The sequence below is a fragment of the Zophobas morio genome, unplaced genomic scaffold, assembly GCF_036711695.1.
Source record: "Zophobas morio isolate AGI-343-1 ecotype UQ-CSIRO unplaced genomic scaffold, CSIRO_AGI_Zmor_V1 ptg000022l, whole genome shotgun sequence".
Classification (NCBI taxonomy): domain Eukaryota; kingdom Metazoa; phylum Arthropoda; class Insecta; order Coleoptera; family Tenebrionidae; genus Zophobas; species Zophobas morio.
In genome coordinates, this window is record NW_026972127.1 from 8352394 (window position 1) to 8367738 (window position 15345).

Here is a 15345-nt window from a genome sequence, read left to right on the forward strand (position 1 = left end):
TAGATCTTTCGATTTCTCGAGTTTTCAGTTCTTCTATATTTCAATTTTTCAATTTTCGGCTTTTCCAATTTTTCTTTCTTAAAATTTTTCAATTTTTGATTTCTCGATTTATCGAATTCAGATGTTTCGATGTTTTGATTGTTCAATTCTCGATTTATCAATTTTTGAAATTCTGGAGTTTCGATTTCTGAATTTGTCGATTTTGCCTGTTTAAACAATCTTCACGAAAATATGTTTAAAACGTTTACGATGATAAATTTTTGTCGCGAAACATCGACTTTACAGTTAAGCTCCTCCCCTCGGTCTGACAACGAATAAAAATTCATCACAATTAAGATGACGGCAGGTGGGCGGGGTTTGTATTTTGCCTTTTTTTTTCTTAATAAGTGTACCTAGTTTTATTTTCACGATAAAAAACTGAAAATGTGTTTACCATTTTAAACATGTTTCCATTTTTACCCATTTTCGAGCATCTTCGACAAGTACCATAGTTTTTTTTTTCGACACATTTCGATCTACAAAAGTTATGTTCGGTTTCTTCGAAAATTCCCACCATTTCTCTAAAATTTACACTACGAAATGTTTCACTTCCTTGGATTTTTAAAAAACCGGATTGTCATAGCGAATATTTCTCAGATCTTGATTCGGTGGGTGGAGCTGAAATTTTGCCTTATTTCGGGATAAACAAGCTTTTCACCAAAATATATTTAAAACTTTTATGATGGTAAATTTTGGCGCGAAACATCGACGAATGAATAAGAAATTCATTACAATTGAGATGAGGGCGGGTAGGCGGGCTTTGTATTTTGCCTTTTTTTTTTTCTTCTATTCACGACAAGAAACTGAAAATGTGTTTAAAAGGGTAAATTTGTAGAGAAGTGTGGGGGATAAAATTTACCATTTGTACATGTTTTCAGTTTCTTGTTGTGAAGAAAAGACTAAGCATATTAAGAAGAAAAAAATACAAAAGATGTGTAATTTATGAATTCGTGTTTAATTTTTACCCTAAGCATCCACATTTTTGGTAAAACAATTAAAATTGTATAACAACATTTTACAATTTAACTTCCAAATTGGAAATGCCGCCTTTGATGCTTGTTATTTGAACGGGCTAATAGTCGAATTCTTTCGAAATATAAACATAAACAGTTGAAGTTAAGTATGTACTGAGAATACATTTTGAAAAGGTTTATGTTCGTCTACGAAAAATCCACTACTACCCAATATGTTTTTGAAAACTGTTACAAAATTGATCAAAATCTTTTAAAATGAATGGGAGAAATTAATGAATTAAATTTCTAGTGATTATGGAATCGCTAGAGATATTGAAAAATAAGGACAGAATGTCTAAATCAGATATTGATCCAATTCATGTTTAGTAAAAAAGTACAAGAGAAGGTACTTACTAGCCTGTAAATTTACTGGAATTTAAATGGGAAGTCTGGAGGTATAACATGTTACTCATGGCACCAATGCAACACTAATGCAAACTGTACTAGTTCAGGAGGTTAAATATGTATCGAATTAAACATTCCATCTTAACCGTAGCTTAATCAAATTTAATTTGTCTTGTCAATATTGTATTAGCAGATGACGTTTCACTTCCACCATTCCACATTTCGTCTAGTGAAATATGCAAAACAGAATTTGTGTTAAATGCTATAAATCGTCATAAAAATTATAGTAATCCTGGCCGTTGCGTCTGACGCACATTCGTCCAAAATAAGTTATTAATTTCCTTTTTTTACAAATTAAACATAACTTTTATTATTGAAAGCTGCTAAATTAATTTAGAGATTAAAATGAAACTTTCGACCACAATAACTGTCACAGGTGAGTTAAATTCGCTTTATGCAACTAACCTCAAGTTACTGCCTGAGCACAACTGTGCAACGCAAGCCGAACATTTCATCCTCCGATTTTTAATAAAATCTTCCACCGATATTTTTTAACACCCTTCTCCACCTAAATCTCGCCATATCAATTCCACAAAACCATCCCCATTGACCTCCGCTTTGGGCCTTCACCTTCCTCTCTTAATCCCCCTTCTTCGTTTTTGTTTTTACGCCTCTTCCCATGTCAAATCCCGAATTTACTCCTGCATAATATAGAGATTTATCCGTGCTCTGCCCTTATTACGTATTAATAAACCTGTCAAAGTTATCCATATGTAACGCCCCTGAAATTATTTCGCCGGCAGGTCGCATTTTGCAGACAAATCAGAGCCAGGCCTGCCAACGCACGTTAATAATAAAATCCCATACAAACAAAAATGGACAAGTTAAAAACCGTAATCCCTTTTCGCACAGGTCCGATCGGAATTTTGCCGCCTCTTTGATTTGGCCTAAACAGTTTTCGGTCTGATGGCTTGCAAAGTCCACTTTTAAAATCAGGAATGCTCGTTCGACTTTCGGGGTGACTCATGACGATGAAAGGCTCGGGAAAAGGCGGATTTATTTAGTTTACCGTTGTTCTATTGTTCTAAGCGAAGTTTGGAGCACTGACTGGGTTTAAAATAAGTTTGCGACCTAGATACTATTATTTTTCCGATGTGACACCTATTGTCATCGATGGAACGTTGAGAAACGGCGGCGCGAAGACTGATTGACCCCTAAATGACAGCGGAATTTTGTTTTTTAGAAAATATTAATATTTTTTTCGTATTTATAGAATAACGGCTACTGTTGTCTTCGGCACTGTGAAGCTGTTTTGGGTATAAATACATCACGTAACTGTAGACATTCCTACTCTAAATTTAGTAGTCATCAGTCGGAAAAGTGTCTTAAACTCGCTTTTGATTCGAGTTAAGCCGCTGAAAGGGTTCACTTCATCTGTAGAGGAACAGAGTCCTATTCATGATCAAAGCTTTCCAGTCCAGTCGAGTTTGACATGCCTCTTGCAAAACTATCGAGAATTCTGGTTCATTAATTTCTTCTCTAAGCGAATAATAATGCTTCTGTTTTAATATGACATTTTTAAGATAAATCAAATTTGAATAAAATTATTTGTAAATGTATCATGTTAAACTGCTTCATTAAAAAATTTGTTAAGGCAAAGTTTTCGGAAAATCCAACAGAAAGAACAAATTTAAGTTTTTAAAATCAGATATTTTGCCCAGTCTGAATACAAAATGGCTTATTCGATTTTTCACAACAACCACATCTGTTTAATTAAACTATATATTATATATTTAATATTTAATTACAAGTGTAATATATTATTATTATTTATGCCGAAAGCAACTGAACATTAACAGATTCGAATATATTATTCTCTCTTTTAATTTGTGTAATTTCACACTCGTTTTATTTAATTCATTGTGTCTATTTTGATGGTAATAGAAGGATAAATAACGTGTGTTTAATTAAAAATGTGATCTCCTATTTTATTTTTGTTTCCCGTATGTCGTAGTGTCTTTCATTAAGTTCAAAATAGTTGTAATTTTGATGTCAAACTCAGTTCAGACGTTACACTTGGCCAAATTTTTATTTAGACACCTGATATTTGTTTAATTATCTTTAATCTATCATCCTCTATAATATTTTTATTTCTCAATCGATGGTTAAAGGAAGTATTTTATCGTTTATTAGCGATTTTCGTATAAATTTAATCTTTAAAACTATTAAACCGATTTTGTTAATTTTTGTTGCTTTGAAATGGTACAACCTGAAAATATTACCCTTGTACAGCTTCTAGAAAACGAAAATGTCGATTCCCCATTTTTATCTTACCATCGTCTCTTAACAATTTAAGCAGAAAGTTAACTCGAAAAAGTTATAATAGTCAAGCGGTCAAGAGGTCGGGCAAAGAATCAAGGCGTCAGGAGGTCGGTCAAGAAATTAAGGCGTCATGAGGTCAAGGGGTCAAATCAAAATCAAAATTAAATTCAAAATCATAATCATTCAAATCTATATCAAGATTGTAAATCAACACTGTACATCAACACCATAGAACGAGATCGTATATAAATATCGTATATCAAGATCAAAGATAAAGATCATAAATCAAGATCGTGATTCAAAATCGTAGTTCATAGATCAAGACCACAGATAAAGATCATGGATCAACACCATAGATCAGATCATGGATCAAGAACAAATAGACCAAGAACAAAACCAAGATCAAAGAGATCGAGATAGAGATAGATATCATAAATCGAGATCAAAACCGAGCTGAAACCGAAATGGAGATTGAGACCGAGACCGAGATCAATATCAAGATCAAGGAGATCAAGTTCAAGCTCCAAGGAATCGAGATCCAAATCAAGGGATCAAAATGAAGTTCAATACATACTAAATAAATTTAAAAACATGGAACATTATAAGCGAATTTTTATCTTTTTAACGACTGTTAGAGATCAAAGAAATCAAGAACGAGATAGAGATAGAGATCAAGATCAAACAGATCAAGATCAAAATCAAAGGGATCAAAACCAAGGAGTTTAAGATCGCGGCTAAGGTCAAAGAGATCGAGATCAAAATCAAAGAGACCGAAATTGACATCCAAGATATCGAGATCAAGGTTAAGGCCAAGATAAAGATGATTGAGATCAAAGGTATTATGCTCCAGATCAAGGCCAAGATCAAGATCAAAAAGATTAATATAAAGCTTAAAGAGATCAAAAACAAGATCCAAGACATCAAGATCAAGTTAAAGATGAAATGGCTCAAGTTCAAGATAAAATAAATCAAGATCAAGATCAAAAAGATCATGATGATTTAAATTAAGATCAAAATCAAATAGATCAAATCAAATAGATCAAGTTGGGGATAACATATATCAAGATCAAGATCGATACATACACATAACTTTAAAAACATGGAACATTGGAAACGAAAATGTTCCCACTGAAAATTAATCTTTGAACTACCGAAACGATAATGTTAATTTTTATTTTGTGAAAATCGTAAAACCTGACAATATTTTAGCCGCCTTCCACATCTTCTGGAAGACAAAAATGAAGGTTTCTCATTTTCATCTATTTATCGCTTCTAAGAATTTTCGCAAAAATTTAAGTCGGAAAAATCGCCAAAGTCAATAGTCAAAATTAAAAATTTTAATCCTTTTAAAGATTAACATGATTCTTGTCACGATCATGGTCAAAATGTCAAAGAATCAAGGTGTCAGGGGCTTGAACAAAAAATCAATGCGTCAAGGGGTCAAAGGATCAAATCAAAATAAACATCACCGAGACCGAGATCAAGATCAAGGTCAAAGAGATTAAAAAAAATTAAGTTCAAGAGACAAGATCAACATCAAATAATAAATATAAAAATCAAAATCATCCAAATCATCAAATAAGATCAAAGAGATTAAGATCCAGGTCAAGAACAAAATAAAAATCATTCAAATGATCAAAGAGATCAAATAGATTAAGATCAAGGTCAAGAACAAAATAAAAATCAAGATCATAGATCAAGATCGTAGATCAAGATCGTAGATCAAGGTCCTAAATCAAGATCGTAGATCAAGATCGTAGATCAAGGTCCTAAATCAAGATCGTAGATCAAGTTCCTAAATCAAGATTCTACAACAAGATCATCGATATCGTAGATGGAGATCGTATATCAAGATGTTATATCAAGACTGTAGACCGAAATTGTATGTCAAGATCTTGAACCAAGATGCTAAATCAAGATCCTACAACAAGATCATAGATCGATGTCGTAGATCGAGATCATAGATCGAGATCGTAGATTAAGATCGTAGATCAAGATCGTAAATCAAGATCGTAGATCAAGGTCCTAAATCAAGATCGTAGATCAAGTTCCTAAATCAAGATTCTACAACAAGATCATACATCGATATCGTAGACGGAGATCGTATATCAAGATGTTATATCAAGACCGTAGACCGAGATCGTATGTCAAGATCTTGAACCAAGATGCTAAATCAAGATTCTACAACAAGATCATAGATCGATGTCGTAGATCGAGATCGTAGATTAACACTGTAGTACAAGATCGTAGATCAAGATGGTAGAAAAATATCATAGATCAAGATCGTAGATTAAGATTGATGATCAAGATCACAGTCAAAGAGATCAAAAAGACTGAGATCAAAAGACAATGTTAAGCTAAAAAAAGTCGAGAGTGGAGACAGCAAGCATATATCGAGACCGAACTGAGATCGAGACGGAGATTGAGACCGAGACCGAGATCAAGATCAAGGTCAAATAGATTAAGATCAAGATTAATATCAAACAGAGCAAGATCAAGATCGATACATACAAATAAATTTTAAAAACATGGTACGTTGGAAACTAAAATGTCGCTTTCCTATTTTGATCTTTAGCAACTTTATAAGAAAATTAATTTTTGAACTGCCGAGCTGATGATAATTTTTTTCATGGAAATAGTAAAACCTGACAATATTATTCTTCCACAGCTTCTGAAGACAAAGATGCTGGTTTCTCATTTTCTTTATCGAGAGTTTAGTAAGAAAGTTCATTCGTGAAACTACCAAACCGATAATTAATCAATGAAGTAATTTTTGTTTCGTGAAACTGGTAAAACCTGATAATAATATTAGTCTTGGACAGCTTATAGAAAACTGAAATTTCGGTTTCCCATATTCATCGTTCCATCGTCTTTTTGAGTTTACCAGAAAGTGAATTTTTGAACTACCGAACCGGTGATGGTAATTTTCTTTCGTGAAAATGCTAAAACCTGAGAATATTAATCTAGGAGACAAAAATGCTGGTTTCTCATTTACCCTTGCAAATTGGTCTGAGGTTATTTAGAAATTAGGTACAGTCCAACTTCATTTAAAAATGATAAAATTTGATTTTGTCAAATTGTATTTACTTATTTTATAATAAACCGTATATGTTAAAGAATAGTTGCGGTGGAATTTCTATTATAGCTCTAATTATAACTTTGATTTTTCTTGCAAAGATTTGGATACCAAGGGTAAACAATCAAGGCGGATTCATAGACCACACGTACAGGATTATGTTAGTGTATAAAATATAAGTAACATTCACAATGCAAAATTTTTAAGTGACGTCATCAAATTGTTTGTGGGGATGATCAGAAAAATTTTGTTAAGCGTTTTACCAAATTTACAGTCGCCTGGCTTTGACATTATCATTTTTATTCTTTTTTAATAAAGAATTTTACATTGTAGCCCTAAGCAAGTTGTGTCGCCGCATATCGAGTTTTTTTTTTCATAATTTAAGGGGAATACGTGAATGAACTCTAATCCATATATTGAACTAAGTATTATTGACGGGTTTAAATTACGCAGTATCCTAACAACCTCCACTATACTTAGCTCATCTAAATATTAGTTCTTGTGAAATATTTAATTTTTCTCCTACGAATTTATAATTCGAAATGTAACTTCGCGAAATGAAATTAAGCCTGGAAAAATAACTGCGAAGCGAATAGAAACAAGACAAATAAAAAGAATGTAAATTTATCCGAACGAACCAAGCCATAAATTATTAAAAAAGACGAATGAAAAAAATATATTAACCATGTAAACGTTCATAAGCGAAAAGAAGCTGTCAGAATACTTGAAAAGGCCTCCGAAGCTGATATGGAAAGAAAACTTCAAAGCGGCGGAAAAACGTCATGAAATAGTAAATACTCCGCCGGCTCCGCCATCGCAGGACACTTATAAAACAATAAATTAGAGTAATTGCGCCAACATAAAATAATAAAACTCTCTGCATGCACGTAGATATTTCAGAGGATATCTTAATTACGATTTCAGCGCGTTCTCCGTAGTCGTCCTATTTATAGGCAGACATACGGCGGAAAATTCGATTTCAATTATGCGAAGCAGCCCCCGTTGCCGCCTCCAGTATCAAATATTTAACACATACAAAAATGATATTTCGCACGTGATCGTCGCTCGTCGCCGCTTATTTATTATTCTTTATCAGCGTGCCGTTTAATAGCGGAGCTGAAAATTAACCGAAAGATGATAAATTGATAAAATTTCGTCAACCGTAAAGCTTCCAGATGGCACGTAAACGCCACAATTTCAGTTTGAGCGGTGACATTTGAGAAATCAGATTTTTCAGCCGGCTTCAGACACAGAAATAGATGCCGGTGCAACGTGCGTGGTTAAGAGAATTAATTTATTTGATGCCTGGCTAGAACTAATTAGACTGGGATGAGAACGGCATAAATCCACCCGCGTTTATCACAGTCAAAGTGATTACCGGCTAAAAGCATCGTAATGTATTCCTGTCGATGGCAAGTACGCTGTACGGCTTTTGGGTTAAATGAAACTTTTTTATAACGATGGTAAACAGGAGTGTGGCAGGTGAAGAACGACTGTCAAAGGGACGATTTATGGGAAACGGGTGTGTCACCAGTGGCGACGACGGATTCAAGTTTTCGGGAGTTCACCTGGAGTTCATGAACCCAAGTTTTTAAACGCCATTGCAGTTTCGGTTCAGATTCTTTCAAATCATATTTTCTTTCATTCAATGCTTCGGCACATAATAAATTGATTCAAAAGAGTTTCAGGTTTAATAATTGATGGATCCAATATCTTTAAGTACTAATCATTTTTAATTGATTATTAAAATAGTAAGTACTATCTTCCGACACTTGCAAAATTTTGTAAATGTTACCGACTGCGCCACTTTAGCGATCCAATATATCGAATACAATATAATAATTGTATTTTCTTTCTTTGAAGATATTTTAGTACTTAATGGTTAATTTGAGAATTTCTTAATGACAAGACAACAAGCACTCTAGGCGTGGCTTTGGTAGATTCTAGTGCTTGCACTTTGATTTGTATTATGTAGAGAGAAACTTAGTTATCTAAGGACCTTAGGCCATGCACCTAACTGCAACATAGGCTCCAAGTTTCACAAACTTGGAGAGGATCTCCGAGGAAATGTTGGACATATTCTGCATAACAAGTAGACACTTGTTGTTAAGTTGAAAATTTATTTCTTTAAGAGAAAGTTTGATTTAATATTCTTCTATATGAAAAATCTTTTATCACAGTAGTTAATACTTCACAAAATTTTCTTTAACTAGTTAAACTAATCACGTTAAAATTTTGCATGCCTGCGATTACAAACGAATTTTCGAATTCTCGAATTAAAATAGTTCAGACTGCTCTTTAAAGCACAACCGAACCTTTTCAATTTAATAAAAAATTCGATAACCTACGCGTTTTCCAAACGCGGAGTCCCGCATAATTGAGTTATTCAAACCATTATACAAGTTAAAGTTAGTTAAAACTCGTTAATGCTGAAATTTAACTAAAGTCGATTATAATTATGTGCACGAATTATGAAAGTCAATAACAGTTCGGCCGCACTAATACAATAATTCCCTAACTAATTCATTCAACATTTTTACTTTTTCGGGTGTCAAAAACCCCATAACGTTAAAAGCCCGGTTTAAGACCCTTTTTCCCCGTGGTGAAAAATTTCGGCGCACATTTGCGGAGTCGCTGAAACCTAAAATCTCCACTAGTGTCACGCAGATAAACCGCTATCGCGTAAAAATGTATGTGACTACGAAGGTTGTACAATATAACGGCGGGTGGTGTCGGCGGCGGCGGCGGCGGCGTCGATCTAAATCGTCCAGGGTAAAAGTCCACATCATGGGCGGCTATAGAAGCGACAAAGAGGGACGCTCACCTTTCTTGTTTTTCATCCTTGGAGTGAGAATATTTGCGTAACAACTGCTCCAATTTCGGTTTTAAATTGATTTGAATTGAAAAATGAAAAAGTAATAAATTGAAATATTTGTTGCAATTAAATGGGCTATTTTTTTTAGTAATGAAATGGATTTCGGCTCCCGAGAGGCGCTGGCGGTAAACTGAATCCGTGGTTCTTCCAAGTGCAAGTTTTCTCATACGTTGTGGAGAAAATAGTGGGTGTATCTAAAATTGGTTTCTTATGAATTAAATCATTGGATTCTTTGTTTATTTCAATGAAATCGAAGTTCATTTCTTCATTGTTAACTGTAAATTTCTGCTTTTTTAGCAATACTCTGAATACTAATAAACCATCTGACACGTTTTGGTGGGTTTATAATTTACAAAGATTGAAACATTTCGCCAAAAAATACCAATTGCAACCATTGTTTATACAAAATGATTTTTTTGTGTTAGATATTCATTTGAAAACAATAGAAATTTAAAATTTTTTTGGTTTCTTGGAAGTTTAACAAGCAGCTAAATTACATATTCCTAAACAAAATACATATTCATATTTTCCAGATGATTTATTTTGAAAATTTTGTGGTTTATAAAATTTTAGAGCTAATTTTTAGTATCATAAAAAAAATTTTGGAACATCTGTTAAGTGATATAATCTTATTGTTTTTTGATTTTATGAAATCCATTGCAGCAGTTAGCAATTAATACATTTAATAAATAAAAATTCTTCAGGACACTTTAGAATAAAAACAGGAATTCGAAATAAACATTAAAAAATTTCAACAAAACTTCGTAGTAGGTGAACTGTTAATTTTTGTTATTTTATATGTCTTTGTTTCCAAGAATGGTATTTGGAAAGACAAGGAACAAAATAATTTTGACTTTGTCTCAAAATTCAAGTTGAAAAACGAAGTTAGATCATCTGAGTTCAACAAACTTTTAGAAAAATTCTGTTTAGATACAAGAGATAATTGAAGATTTATATTTCACCATAAAATTTCGGAGAAGAAAAAAGTTAGTTGATGTGAATTCAAAAAATGTTTAGACGATTCTTTTTCAGAAACGGAATCCAACAAAAATGTTTCGACTACAGGTAAATATTTGTAAATATTCCTCAAATATTCCACTGGAAGGGAAGGTCACACCGCTAAATTAAAAATTAAAATAGTGCTGAACAGGTTGGCTGTCAGGAAAAAGTGAAGATATTTTCATTTTTCTATAGCGATTTTGCAAAAGAATTTAATTTTAGAACCATGAAAATCTTGCATTTCAGTCCTAAATTAAACTTGGAAAAAGTCTGCTAAAGATAGTTGGAAATTCCAAAAGGGCTTTCTTTTGAAAATCTATCTCTATTCTATCTTTTCCCTTTCTTCTCTGTATCCCTCTTGGTTCTGCTCGTTCTCTTCTCTCTATTTCCTCTGTTCCTTCTGTTCTCTTTGTGGTTTCCATTGTCTCCCCTGTCTTTGTTATATCTGCTCTTACTGTTCACACTATTCTCTCCACTCTTTCTGCTTTCTCGTCTCCCTATGTTTTCTATGTCATTTCTGATCATTCTGATCTAAAAAACTACATTTGCAAAGAACTCTATTTTGAAAAAATTCGTTCATCTAGAACATTTTGTTCTTTCGGTTCTTTCTATTTTACCTTTCCTCTCTGTTCTCTGTCTTCGCTCTTCGTTCCACTCCTTTTCTTCTCTCTATTTCCTCTGTTTCTTCTGTTCCTTCTGTTGCTTCCACCCTCTGTTCTCTCTGCCAACTTCACTATGTCTGCTCTTAGTGCTCCTTGTATTCTCTCCGCTCTTTTTGCTCTCTCTTCTCGCTGTGTTTTCTCTGTTCCTTCTGACCCTTCTGATCTAAACAATGTACATTCGGAAAGGACTTCGTCTTGAAAAAAATCTGTTAATCAAAAAGCATTCCCATTGTTCTCTCCGTTTTCTCTATTCTACCTTTTCTATCTGTTCTCTGTACTTTTGCTGGTCCTCTGTTTGTTCTATTCCTTCTCACTCTTCCATTTTCTCTGTTTTCTCAATTCTCTTTATTTCTTGTTTTTCTCGTTCCTCTGTTTCCTCTGCTTTCTTTTCTATCTGTGTTTTCTCTGTTACATCTCGACCCTCTGATTTTTAAAACCACATTCCAAAAGGATTTTATTTTGAAAAAATTCGGTAATCTAGAACATTCTCCCTGTTCTCGCCGTTCAGTTTTTTCCCTCTCTTCTCTCTGCTATCTTTGCTATATCTGTTCTCATTGCTCTCCCTATTTTCTCCGCTCCTTATATTCCCTTTTCTCTGTGTCCACTCTAATATTTCTGATCCCTCTAATTTAGAAATCTGTATGCAAAAAGAGTTTATTTTAAAGAAATCGGTAATATAGGACACTCTGTTTTTCCACCCTATCTGTTTCGTGTTTTCTCTGTGTGGTTTATGTTCCGTCTAGTATCTCTGTTCGCGTGTTCCTTCTCTTCTCTCTATTCCCTTTGTTCCTTCTGTTCGTTCTGTTCCTTTTCTGTCCTCTGTTCTCTCTTCTCTCTCTGTTCTCTCTATCCCTCCTGTTCCCACTGATACTTTATTTTGAAAAAAAATCGGTAAATTAGAACACTCTGTTTTTCCGTTTTTCTGTTCTATGTTTTGTCTCTGTGGTCTGTGTTTCATCTGGTGGCTCTGTTCCTTGTGTTACTTCTCTCTATTCCCTCTCTTCGCTCTATTTTTTCTCTTTTTTACGTTCCTTCAATCTTTGCTATCACTGCGCTCCATATTCCCTTCGCTTTCTTTGTTCCCTCTTTTCCGTGTGATCCCTCTGTTACTCTGCTCCATCTGATCTAGAAAACTACATTCTAAAGAAACCTTATTTTGCAAAAAATCGGTATTCTAGAACATTCTCTCTGTTTTATCCGTTATCCCAGTTCTACTCGTATATTTTCTATATGTTCTCTGTGCTTTTTTTCGTTCTATTCTCTCTAATCTTTTTTTCTTCTCTTTATTCTCTCCGGTCTCCCTATTCCATTTGTTCCTTATGCTGTTCTCGTGCTTCTGTTCCCTCTGCTATCTCCGCTCTCCCTATTCTCTTCGCTCTCATTAGTCTTCCATCTCTCTGTTCCTTTTGCTCCCTCTGATTTACAAAACCACATTCGAAGAGTACTTTATTTTGAAAGAATTATGTTCTATCTTTTCTTTCTGTTCTTTGTGCTCTTTCTGATTTCTTGTCTTCTTCCTATTCGTTCTATACTCTCTATTCCCTCTGTTTTTTTGGCCCTTCTATTTCTTTTGCTCTCTCTTCTGTCGGTCTTCCCCCTGATTTAGAAAACTACATTCAAAGAAGACTTTATTTTGAAAAAAATCGGTGATCTAAAATCTGTGTTTCTTCTGATGCCTCTATTCGTTCTGTTCTATCTGTTCTCTTTATTCCTTCTCTTCGAACCATTTCTTATTTTTCTGTTTCTTCTGTTTTCTTTGCTATTTTTGCTATCTCTGGTCTCCCGGTTATCTCCGTTTTCTCCGCTCTGTCTTCTTCGTTGTTCCCTCTGCTAAGAAAACTGAATTTTATTTTGAAAAAATTCGGTAATCTACCTCATGTTCTTTGCGTTTTCTCTGTTCTATATTTTCCTTCTAATATCTGTGTTCCTTCTGGTCTCTTTGTTTGTTCTCTTCATTATCTTCTCCCTATTTCCTTTGTTCTTTCTGTTCCCTCCATTTTCTCTAATCCCTCTGTGTTTTCTGTTCTCCCTATTCTCTCCACTCTTATTGGTCTTCCATTTCTCTATGTTCTATCTACTCCTTCTGCTCCCTTTGATTTACAAAACCACATTTCAAAACAAAGAATTCTGTTCTAACTTTTCTCTCTGTTCTTTGTGCTCTTTCTGATGTCTTCTCTTCTCCCTTTTCCTTCTATTTCTTCTGTTCTTTTTAGTCCTTTTATTTCCTCTGCTCTCTCTTCTCACTGTGTATCCCCGATTTAGAAAACTACATTCAAAAAAGACTTTATTTTGAAAACATTCGGTGATTTCGAACCTATGCTTCTTCTAATGCCTCTGTTCTTTCTATTATCTCTACTCCTTCTCTTCTTACCATTTCCTGTTTTCCTATTCCTTATCTTTTCTCTGCTATTTTTGCTACCTCTGGTCTCCCTGTTATCCCTATTTTCAGTGCTCTGTCTTCTTCGTTGTTCCCTCTGTTCAGAAAATTGAACTTTATTTTGAAAAAAACTCGGTAATCTAGAACACTTCCTGTTCTTTGCGTTTTCTTTGTTCTATATTTTCCTTTTAACCTCTGTGTTCCTTCTGGTCTCTCTGTTTGTTCTCTTAATTATCTTCTTCCTATTCCCTCTGTTCTTTCTGTTCCCTCTATTTTCTCTAGTCCCTCTGTTTTTTCTGCTCTCCGTATTCTCTCCGCTCTCCCTGTTCGTTGTTCTCTCTCTGTTCTCTCTGTTGCTTATGTTCCCTCTGATCTCTCCATTCCCTCTGTTTCTTCTGTTTCCTCTGTTCCTTCTATTCCTTCTGTTCCCTCTGTTCACGCTGGTCTCTCTATTCTCACTATTGTCTTTGTTCTCTTTCCTCTCTCTGATCGCTCTGTTCTCTCTGTTATCTCGGTTCTACCTACTCCTTCTGTTCTTTCTGCTCTCTCTGTTGTCTTTGTTACCCCCATTCTTTCTTTCCTCTCTGTTTTCTGTTCGCTATTGTCCTTCTGCTTCCTCTGCATTACAAAACCATATTCGAAGAGGACTTTATTTTGAAAGAATTTAGAACAGAATTCTTTCAAAAGGCCCTATTCCTTCTATTCTTTTTGGCCCTTCTGTTTCTTCTGCTCTTAAAAAAATTCTGTGATTTAGAACCTATGCTTCTCCTGATGCCTCTGTTCTTTCTGCTCTCTCTACACCTTCTCTTCTTACCATTTCCTGTTTTTCTATTCCTTCTCTTTTCTCTGCTATTTTTGCTGTCTCAGGTATCCCTTTTATTTATGTTTCCTCTGCTCTGTCTTCTCCGTTGTTGCCGCTATTCAGAAAATTGAACGTTATTTTGAAAAAACTCGATTATCTAGAACACTCTCTGTTCTGTATTTTCCTTCTAATCTCTGTGTTCCTCCCGGTCTCTCTTGTTTGTTCTCTTAATTATCTTCTTCCTACTCCCTCTGTTCTTTCTGTTCTCTCTATTTTCTCTAGTCCTTCTGTTTTTTCTGCTCTCCGTATTCTCTTCCCTCTCTCTGCTCTTACTTCTCTCTGTTGCTTGTGTTCCCTCTGATCTCTCTATTCCCTCTATTTTATATATTCTGTCAATTGTCTCTGTTCTCTTTCCTCTCTGATCGCTCTGTTCCCTCAGTTATCTCGGTTCTACCTACTCCTGTTCTTTCTGCTTTCTCTGCTGTTTCTGTTCCGCCCGTTCTTTCTTTTCTCTCTGTTTTCTGTTCGCTATTAAGAAAAGATGACAACATTTGAGAATGAAAAAAACAGTAGTAGAATTCTAAGCGAAAATAGGAAACTGTGATAAGATCTGGACTTTAAACCACGAACTAATGACACAGAGAGAACCGAATCAATGAAGAATTGATAACGTTAGAATTAATGATTCAAAAAAGGATTTCAATTGTATGGCTGCTAGATAAGGAAGAAAGAAGGCAATCAACAATGAGACAGAGATTGTAAAAAGACTCTTCGACAACGCTGTTAAACATTTTGTTGAAGAATTAGGCAATTAGCTCCAACATTTTATCTAAAT

General features: G+C 34.4%; 1 protein-coding gene across 1 annotated transcript; it reads right to left on the bottom strand.

Moving 5' to 3' along the window:
- Nucleotides 1-10996: 10996 nt before the first annotated feature.
- On the bottom strand, nucleotides 10997-14332 carry LOC135133578 (splicing regulatory glutamine/lysine-rich protein 1-like). The gene is made up of 6 exons (XM_064062028.1): nucleotides 14273-14332; nucleotides 13902-14225; nucleotides 13646-13805; nucleotides 13469-13574; nucleotides 11287-11494; nucleotides 10997-11200 (listed from the first exon to the last, which is right to left on the bottom strand). Exons 1-6 carry the CDS (start codon nucleotides 14330-14332, stop codon nucleotides 10997-10999), a joined length of 1062 nt encoding a protein of 353 aa, XP_063918098.1.
- Nucleotides 14333-15345: the final 1013 nt, after the last annotated feature.